General features: G+C 29.9%; 1 protein-coding gene across 1 annotated transcript; it reads left to right on the top strand.

Annotated features, from left to right (window-relative positions):
• Positions 1 to 675: 675 nt before the first annotated feature.
• On the top strand, positions 676 to 5,571 carry LOC130442449 (homeobox protein MSH-D-like). The gene is made up of 3 exons (XM_056776571.1): positions 676 to 1,134; positions 4,428 to 4,630; positions 4,752 to 5,571. The coding sequence occupies exons 1-3, from the start codon at positions 792 to 794 to the stop codon at positions 4,962 to 4,964; spliced, it is 759 nt and encodes a 252-aa protein (XP_056632549.1). The 5' UTR covers positions 676 to 791; the 3' UTR covers positions 4,965 to 5,571.
• Positions 5,572 to 11,233: the final 5,662 nt, after the last annotated feature.

Raw genomic sequence — 11,233 nt, 5'->3', positions numbered from 1 at the left:
ATAAAAACGTACTAAGTCATCAATATAAAAGACACATATAAAAACACCGATATTCCTAATGAACTCCAGTTGAAAAAATCAAAGGAAACAAAGGTAGCTTCTTCTCATATTAACCAATAGTATGGTATTATTTTTTATTCAATTCATTCTAATTAAGTACACAAAAAGAAATTCCGATATTTTCATTCAGAATTATAAGTAATTTGAGGCTTTTGCTTCGATATCAATCGATTTTTATTCTAATGATTGTATTCAAAGAGTGGAAATCTACTGAAACAGTTAAGTCACTTATAATTCATGGCGAAATTGATACTGGTAGATTGTAAGTAAGTAAATTAAAATGATTACATTGAAATTCCTAAATTTTGTCCAATACTGTATAGTTATTAATCGACTATATGAATCAACTGAGGCCCTTCTCTTCCCAATCATAATCAATTCCCATACGTAACAGTAACAGCATAATCCTAATCAATTTGAATTAATATCAGACACATAAGGACAAATGATATAATAAGCTTAAATCATGCCAGGATCATTCAGCAGCACAAAATTTAGTATAGGGTCGTCAATTGTACCTCCTTATTCAACCAATAAATCGTAGGCGGAGTTTCGGTAACGTACGCGTACCGCCTACCGAAAGCATGGTCCCACTCCCGTCGATGCAGACAGACCAGTTTAACTTTGAGCGCAGTGTTAGCAAGAAGACATCCTAAAAGAAGTGGTTTTTTCTAAGTGTTAAATTGAACGCGTTTAAAAACATTCTGTGATAGTGTTAAAGTTTTGTAATTATGGAAGACTCAAAAACTGCAATTAAAGCTAAGATATCCTTTAGCGTAGAATCTTTATTATCTAATCACAACTCAGTCAATGAAAATCATCAAATAGACGATGAAGATATCGACGATAGTAGATTAGATACTTCAAGTGAACGATTAGACGACGAAGATGATGAAAATATTACCGTAGATGACGATGATACTGACGGAAGGGAGAGTCTAAGTCCGAATTCTTCACATACCGTCATTATTCCGCAACCTCTGCATCCTTCTATACCTAGAATGTTACCAGGACATCCCCAATGGCCCTTTCAATGGATTGGACCCAACGGGTTTAGATCAAATTCTCCCCAAGGTAATATTCACTTATATTAGTTAGAACTAGTAGATTTGAGATGCCAAAATATAAAATGTTTTGGAAATCTGTATATTACGAGGAAATAAATTGATTTAGAACAAAAAATTATATTCTAAAACTTGTCAACTTTCCTCGCTAGAACTTATTTAAGATAAGTTTGATGAAGATTGAAATGTTATGAATAATAAACACAAAAAGTTTTTGATCTATGTATATACGAAATTTCAATTCAATTTACTGGATATTATTGAAACTATTTCTTCTATTTATCCCTTTCTAATTGATTTTTATGGTCATTGTTTCACGTAGTTTTCATAGGTAAGAATAAAATGAAAGCTGAAATAGCAAAAAACTCAGTTTTCATGAATCTTCAAAGCTAGCATTATGAAATCATGAAAAATGTTTGTAGAAACTTTACTATCGCTTCAATCATATCATGAGGCCGTCGGAAAAAATAGAGTTTTCTATTTGTGGACCTGTTAATAAATGAAATTAAATATAGAGTAAATACCTTAATAAACGAACTAAGTATACACTATACAAAACAAATTTATATTTACTAAACTACAGAATTATGTCAGAATCAAGAGAATCAATTGGTTTAAATAACAAAGGTAGAATCAATTCTATAAAATGTTCTACTAAATTCATTGAAACTACGTTTATAATTCTTTTCTCCAGTTTCTAGAGAGATACCCAGATATGTTTTTTCTTTCTAAATACAGACTAGTATATTTTTGAGATCTATTGTTAAATTAAAAATGGTTAGAGACGAGACGAGGCATTTTTGAATAGTTTGCGATATACCAAAACAATCTTAACCTATTTATCTTATTTTCAATCGAAGTAAAAACTTTGTCATGAGCATTTTTTTGTGTTATCGATATTTGTAACAAATTGTATAACTAAAGATATTTAACAAAACGAGAAGAGAGTGAGGTGGAATGGAAATTAAAAGGAGACTTATTATTGTTACTATTACAATAAAACCTTTTTTAGAAATTCCTTCCCGTATTCTTTCCTTTATGAGGCTTCATTATACTTATATTCTGATAGTATAACATAATTTTTCTAAACTAATTTAAATTCGTCTCACAGTTAAATGAATTTCTAAATATATGATATCAATATATTGAGTGTCAAAAAAAGCTCAATATCAAAAGTAAGTGTAAAAATATTCGTTTTCACGTGGAACTTACATTGTTTATTTTAATTGATTATTGTAGTTGTATTGGGGTTTTCTAATCAAAATAGAAAAATGTAGAATATGATACATTAAGTTTGAAAAAGATTTTAGGTGTATAAGTACATCGAAATTCAAAACAAAATTGTGTGTGATTCATTCATAAACAAACAATGAAGCAAATTGATAAGAGAACTAGAGAGAATTTTGCTAAATATCATCCTATATTATACTAAAAAATGAGGAGAATTTTGCGAATACAATGAGATAAATAGTGTTTGGATATTATATAACTGACTCTTTAAGACATATCCGTTTTCGGATAAAATAAGGGCTTGAAAAATATCGAGTTTCACTAGATACATATTTTTGTCATTAAAACTAAGAAAAAACAAATTAGAAAATGAAGAGAAAATTGAATGTATATACAAATACATTTCGCGTATTTGCAATTATGAGTCATGTCGCTGAATACATACTTAATATTTTATACACATAAACAAGCATTTATAATATAATGCAATTTTCTAAATTAATGCGACAAAAATCAGGAGGTGATTGCTCGAATGAAATTAAGATGAGTCTTTGCTATAACAAAATTTCTTCAGCCCATCCCTTTCCGAGATATCACCCTTAAAAGGTGGACTGAAATTAAGTAATGCTACAAACTTGAAGTTCTGTAGTTTTCGTGCACTTAAAAAGGACTAGCTTCGGGTATTTTTTCAATATTCCTGTTACATTATACAGGGATGAATTAGTAACCATTTCTTTATTTCATATCAAAACTCTTCCAAGATTAAGTTTTCTGCAATAAAATTATAACTTAAAATCCTTTTGTATTGTAATTTTTTTTTCCAAAACCAATAGTTGCAGAAAGAAAAAATAAACATCAATATTTTTAATTTTCTCAATAAATTGTGCGGAAAACAGTGAAGATGTGAAATTTAATACGGTTTAGGAAGAAAATAACTCATTTTATTCAACACCTTTTAACGGTGGAAAGTGGTGAGCTGAGGAAATTTTGTTATAAGAAAGACTCCTCTTAATTTCATACAAGCAATAACCTTCTGAATTTTGTCGTATGGATTTAAAAGCGCACTATATATACAAGCCAGTATATTTTAGAGAATCAATTATATTTTTTACGTTCATGTTTTCAGCTACATTCACTGAAATGTTGAACTGATTTTTGTAGCTTCATTTTGATTACACTTAGTATATGTGATATTTGATATTGTTAATTAAAAAGAAAAATAGTTGAGGTTATATTCTAGTTCCTTCATTCAATAACTAGTATTTGTGATTTTTAAAAATAATTCTACCAACACTTCCTGATCTTACGGTATAAATGAAAATGTTTAACGTTTAGTTGAAAGCACGATCTTATATCTTATCTGTTTTAAAAACCCGTTCTTGAAACAACAATACATAATTCCTTCTAACAGTTTACGACCCAATAACAAACTAACAACATTTCTGATATACATAAACTATTACTTGATCTCATAAATTGACTTAGTTACTAGCAATTGCAGAATACTTTCACAGTATACGTATTTTCTGATTGGTTACATTACAGTTTATCAGACAATGATTATTTCGTTATAATTGGCAAATCAATTGGAGTTTAATTAATCCTATTTCAATTTCAAATAATTATTTTATATAATTCAGAAAATGAACTGCTCTAATTAATTTAGAATATCCATTGAAATAATTATCGTATTTATGAGTATTTAAGAATTAACAAAACATTAGGATTGTAACATTTATTAATTATACAATGAACATTTTTCTACTTCTCATCGTTAAGTTATAATAATTATTTACTTTTCTCAAACATTGCCATAAGATGTTTATATAAATCGATTTCTTCATTCTTCATCGTTCAAAAACTGTTTGAAATTGCTATATAAACGAATAAATATGCGACTGAATATTTCGTTCAAATTCGATTAATAAAAATAGAAGTGAAAATTATTAAACGAATTTTGATTTTGGGATAGATTGTTACATATGTACATACAAGCTTCATAGTTTTAACTGATTACTTTTAAATCAAAATGAAAGAGAAAAATGAATTCAATGTGATTTTTATATTTTTCAGCTAATCTCCAAAACCTTACAACAAATGGTGGGCCACCAATAGTCAGATGCGCCTTAAGAAAACACAAACCAAACAGAAAACCCCGCACTCCTTTCACCACCCAACAATTATTAGCGTTGGAAAAAAAGTTTAGGGATAAACAGTACCTTAGTATAGCTGAAAGGGCTGAATTTTCGAGTTCACTCAGGCTGACGGAAACCCAGGTAAATCAAAAATCTTATTGAAAAGCATGAATCCACACTTTTATATATATGGCGGCTGTTATTCTGGCGAATCCACCACTTTTCAAATAATGCTATTTTTTTAAAAAATATTTTATTTCAGGTAAAAATATGGTTTCAAAATCGTCGAGCAAAAGCAAAACGACTTCAAGAAGCAGAATTGGAGAAACTCCGTCTATCAGCCAGACCTCTTCTTCCACCTAGCTTCGGTTTATTCCACGGCGGTAGCCCGCTTGTGTCGCCCTTTTTGGCAGCTATGGCACATAGACCTCCAAATTTTGCATTTTCCCCTCCCATGTTAAATATACCCCAGTGACCAAAAGATGATTAAAATTTAAAAATTGTTAAAACGTACCTTGTGATTTTCTGCAAATATCAATTGCCACTGAAATCGGGTGGATGTTAAAGTATACTAGATAAATGGAATGATTTGGAAAAAATGGCAATTTTAAAATATGATTGAATCAGTTTTGGTATACGATTACCAATAAAAGATATTTTAACATAACTTGGAGATACTTTTAACGAGAAATTTTTATCCACAATCAACCAAACGTTGATGTATCGTCTTTTCAATTAACAAGAGAAGTTAAAGCTTTCCATAATAATTATAAATGTTACTTCGAATTTTCAAATATCCATTAATAATTACTAGAAATATCTCCAAAGTTCTATGTTTATTTCGAACAGTGATATGTTGCCCAGCATTTTCTCTTCTGAATTTTTCCTTTTCTCGTTCATTGCAATCGTTGACGTGTTGGGCAGTTTCCACAGTTTCTGTATCTACTTGTATAAGACTGATTAGCAATTTTCTTTTTTGTATATGTTGTAATTATGTTTTTTTTCTGTACAAAGATTTTATTTAATTTTATTGTACAATAATGTAAATAGGCAAATCAAAATATTAAATGTTTGTTTCTTTATAAGTGTTTCATTCCGATAGCCTTTCCAGTTCAAGTTTCAGGTGTGGGTTTCTATTTAAATTTTGACAAGAAAAGTTCTTCGAAAAGACAATGGAAGGCTATTTATATAAAGGGTACAACGATTGCGTCTACTTCATTAACTTCAGCAAAACATTCGACAACGTCAAACACGACAAGCTAATATTAATATTACGATCTATTGACCTAGAAGAAAAATTTATTCGAATGATACAGCACCTCTATTGCAACCCATTTACTCAATATTAGACTAACAAGAGAAATAACAATTCAATGAAAATTCGATGTCGGGTAAGACAAGGCGGTATATCATCCCCATCAATTTTTAACCTTTGTTCAGAACAAGTTATGAGGCTTTCGAAAATAGTTATACTAGTATACTATAGTTATACTTCTATAAATTACGAAAGGTTCAAGAATATAAGGTATGCACATGACACAGTCATGTTTAGAGACAGTTAAGAAAGAGTTAACTCTAACTCTAAGCTGAAGAGTCGACGAAGAAACTGGAAAATCTTTATATGCTGCTATATAAAAAAATATTGAGAATATTCCAAAGTACTACAAAAGCTCAACAACAACACATGTGGTAGTAATGATAACATCAGAAATAAAATTTGAATATTTCAGTCAAAAATGAAAATGATATGGCTTGCTTTAACTAATCCTTCGAGTCAAAATATACCGTCTAAAAGAGTCAGGATGAGAAAGAAACTCTTGGCAAGAATTATTCCAGGCAGCAGCCAACAAAATCAGAATAGCCATGTTAGTTTCCAGCATCAGGCGCTACCATAAGAAGAAAATGAAGGATGACACTACAGTTCGGACGATCGAAAGAGTTGAATCATTGTTGGAAAATTTTGGTAGGCTTCATAAGATCCAGCTGATGAAGAAATTGGAACCACAAATTATGGTTTTTCTATCTAACAAATCCGATATTTTATTACAACATTACAACAGGTTTATTTCTAATCTGAACCTACCCCTAACAGAACATACCTCCTTTGTATCTAGAAAATTGTGTCGTTTGATATGATTTACACAATGGTAACAACATTTGCAGAGATGTTGCCAAATGTCGCGTTGCTGTTCAATGAAAATCGTTGCTACTCTATTTTCAATGATTTTTTTTATTTGAAAATATAGATTTGGTCATACGACCATTGTTGGATAATTTTCTAAGATTGAGGAACACTGATGTGTTTCGTTCAACAAGTCGCTCGATTTTGCGAATAATAGTATATTATATAATAACAGAGTGAAGGTTGCTATTAAGTTTGAGGATAATTTTTTCACTACAAGTCTAGAGAGTGGTATAATTCTTCCTAATGAGTAATAGCCGTTACTCGCGAATAGAATACTATACTTTTTCTACCACTATCAAGAAACAACTGAGTATATTAGGTATTCAGAGATACAGCTGGATTTTTTTTAGACGTCTTATTATAAGTAGTTCTTTCTGTGATAGTTGTCGTTGTAATATTTTTTAAGACTTTGTATGGTATAATTATTTTGTTATGACTTCCACAAAATCACCTCTTAGTTGTAACTTGTTATTTATGTTGTCGGCGATGTAGCCTTCGTCGACTTCAACTGATTTACACTCTTCTAGTGTTTTTGTAGTTCTTAGTAAATGTCACTTCCCCACTTCACTCACAAAAACTATTGATCATGATTGGCCAGTGTAAAGTACAGGATCTTTTAGTTTTAAGAACATACCAATAACAACCAACTTATTTCCAACAACTTTTGATTTTATTGCCTTTATCTTTCGGTTATTCAAGAATAAAGGAGGAGGGAATGTATTTTGATTTAGTAGGTAGCAAATTTTCTGTTGTACTTGTGGTTACCACAAATATATCAGTCCGAGAACTGCTACGCAATTCGACTTTCAACAGCACTAGTCTGCGAAAAAAGTATAACTCAAGATATAAATGAGTAAAATGGCAAAATCAATATTAGTAAAAGCACATGTCATCGTTATAGCAGCCTCGGACCATCTACTTGCGCCAACATAGTATAATGTGATTTATTTTGAACGATTGGACATTATGTTATAGAATTAACATATTCAATCGACAAAAGTAAGAAATCTCCCTCTTGCCAAAATTTTCTTGCTGATACATACATTGTGCGCTATGTGTAGATGATGAACTTTTTATTAAAATCTAATTAAAAAAAAAATCAAAAGATTCCTTCAAATCACCTAGGTCATCTGCATGAATTTTTGTGTCAGTAATTTTATTGAAATATCATGAATTATTGCCATTGACAAAATCTGTTTATTATAACTAGTTTCCTACTTTTGAAATGTAATTATGTTTACTGGCAAAAAAAATAATAATTCTTGTAGTCAAAGGTTACGATAATCGTAAAAGGATTTATGATTGATACCAAATTACTAAAACTGCAGCTTATAAAATTGTCAAACTTAGTAAAGAAGTAAAAATTTATCAAGAGCTGGCTTACAAAAGGCCGTGCATAACATTGGTTTCTTCCTTATAAATAACACTGATACAAGAATCATCTAAATTGATCATGACCGCAAAATGCAGTTTCGTAAAATCATAAGCATAAGTTGAAGCTGATCGTCGCAAATTTTAATATTGGAGGTGTTAGTAATCCTGAATAGATTTGGTAACGTAGTACATAGACAAAGGCACCCCCGTTATTGGACAATTTTTTGTAAAAGCCAATTTGAACGCAGCAACGAAGTATTTAGATTTGTTGAGAAATCAAATAGTGCTTACAATAAGAAATGCTGTTAATAACAATTTCAATTATATTAGGTTTCATCAGGAGGGTGTATTACTACGAGCTGGGTTATTTGTCGGCTTCTCATTTTTTGAAATATGAAGTTTATGAGAAAAACTCATTTGATTCAGTTAAAGAGGTCTTCAGGGTAGTTCGTTTATCGAGGTCGGGTGCTGTTATGCAAAAACAAAATTTTGGTTAGTTAACTTTTATCAGAACTGGTTTTAAACCGTTTTGTGCAAATTTTGACTGTACCGTTTATAGTTTATTATATAACTACCCTCGAAAAAATCAATCTTAAGGACACCTCGCCGATTTGGAAAGAGATCATAGAAATAAAGGGTGTACTATTCAAAAATATGTTATATTTGACTATGATGAGGAAGCCTATATGCTTACAAACGATTTATACAGATAACCTGAATTATTTAAAAAAAATTTATTCAACATACTTTTTGTTAACCTTACACAAAATTATAAGTAAATTATGTTACTTTGTGAACACACTGATTATAGAGTCGTGTTTCTGAAAGACATCATCATAGAGAAATTAAAAATTTGAAGGTAAATTATTTTTGAGGTTTAGAAAATGAGTTTCTTCGTAGTAATTGGAATTTTTTTACATAAACAGGCGTATAAGATGTATAACTTACTGGAGCTACCATATGCAAAACGCTTTGTTACTGATTAGGAAAAGGCAAAATAAACAATCAAAATCAGTATCACCAAAAATCAATGCTGAATTTTTAAAATAACCAATGCAGAACATTGGCGCTACTACCATTATCAAACAAAAAAGAAGTTGTATCATCACAATATATACAAAATCCAAATTAAATTAAATCATCTTTTATTTATAACTGCATCGCATCGCAGGAAATAAATAAGCAGATACAAAATTTGAAACCGCGACATAAACAAATTTAGAAGATGTAGAAAGGCAACGCTCATAATTATTTTTGTGTAATTTATTACAATTCCTATTCTGAAAGTTTACCAGTAGATACCTGGATCTAAAATCAAGTTTGCAAGTAATGGACGTTTACAAAATGTGCGCCAGGTGCTGGTCTTACTTTCGTTTATGTCAATTACAACAATGAGAATGACGATTAAGCTATATTTTCTCACTAAGATACGCTGTATTGATAATTATATAAATAGTTGATTATTTAACAGAAAATTTATTCCATCTCTAGTTGTCCCATACCCTTGCTCAACTTACGTTACCTATGGGGTGAGTTGTAAGAAATATTCGTTATCTTTCGATATATAGAAGAAGCCTAGTATATAAAAAGAAAATTTAGAACTAGACAATGAAAATATAATACTGCTTAAAAACACTAAAAAACACGCTTTACAAGGTGGTTATTAAAAATTGGAAAAACATCAGTCAAAAAACTAAAAAATACGTTTTTATATACTGAAAAATAATTCTTGGCATAAGAATAAAATTACTGATTGAGAGAAAATTGGTGTCACTATTAAATAAGCCTGCGGTGCTTTCTGAGACATTTTTTTTCTAGAGCCATGTTTTGGAATGAAACTAGTAGTGACATCGAGTCCTAAATATCGATACCACCATTTTGAGAAAGTTAAGTAAAATTTTGACAAGAAAAACACTACAAAAATAGTTTTTGGTTTATTTAAGAAAAATTCATTTTTTGCACATTACGAAAATGAAGTGATCAATTGAATCAATTATTTTTTCTGTCTAAAATAAGCATTCAAAACCGGTCCAACCATATGTATCATATTAATAATACATGAATAAAGTTAATTGTAAGTGGATTAGGATTAGGGTGGTTATGGCGAGGGTATAATTATCACATTTTTGCAAAAAAAGAAAAAAGAAGAAACCTTATTTTAATACAAATTAGTCAACTCTTATGTAAAAGAATTTTGCTCATATTAAAGGTTTTTATATGTGTTTTAAAAAAGACCTCTTGAGTTTTTTCCAACAATTTCATCAATTTCAAGTTATTTAAGCTTAAAGATTTTCAATTTCGGGGTTCCCCATAAATAGCCATCCTTCAACGAGCAATAACCCAGTTGTTACTAAATTTATTGACGTCCTTAAAAAACGAAAAACCTTATTCAGTTACAGTTTTGTTCTCAATGCTTTTGCTGATAAAATGAAAACTTTTTAAGTTATTCATAAAAAACGGTGAAAAAAGACACTTTTTAGAGTACAAGTTGCGTAGAATCACTCAATCTATCGACCTATGAGATTATTATCTCCAAGAAGGGGCGGCTTTCACCCCCAGAGCAAAAGCACTTTTCGGTAGAGGGTAGGTTTTGAAGAAGGTGTTAAATACTACCTTCATACCAATTTTCAAGAAAATCGACCTTGATTATAAAAAATTGCACGGGAAATCGGCTTGTACCTGGCCTACGATGCCAAGTTGGATTTACATTAATCGTTTCGTATTTTTTTCTATTTCTGTTCCAATTTCAGTAACTTAAATAATATTATAGAACATCATTCTTAAAAAAATACAAAATAAGATGGAGCTAGCATATTATGCTTTTCGGTTTACAATTTCATACGTATGTTAGTTTCTTTAGTAATCCAATAATTTTATAAATTACATTGTAATTATTAGTTTATTCATCAAATAACAATTTTTAAATGAACATCTATTTTAAAAAATCAAATTTCGTAGAAAGTATATTATAAAAGATCTCATATATCATGACGAACAATAATATAAAAGATGACAGTGTATAATTTATTTTAAAAAGATGAATGGACCATAGAATGCAGTTCTGTATGAAAGAATAATACAATATTTGTAAAATGCCATTAAAATTGAATTTCACTAAAGTTTTGTGAAAATTTACAATGATTTGCCTTATATCAGAAGTCACTTTAAAAGTAGAGTTAATAATT

This window comes from Diorhabda sublineata, chromosome 1 (genome assembly GCF_026230105.1).
Source record: "Diorhabda sublineata isolate icDioSubl1.1 chromosome 1, icDioSubl1.1, whole genome shotgun sequence".
NCBI lineage: Eukaryota > Metazoa > Arthropoda > Insecta > Coleoptera > Chrysomelidae > Diorhabda > Diorhabda sublineata.
This window is presented reverse-complemented; position numbering and strand designations above follow the sequence as displayed.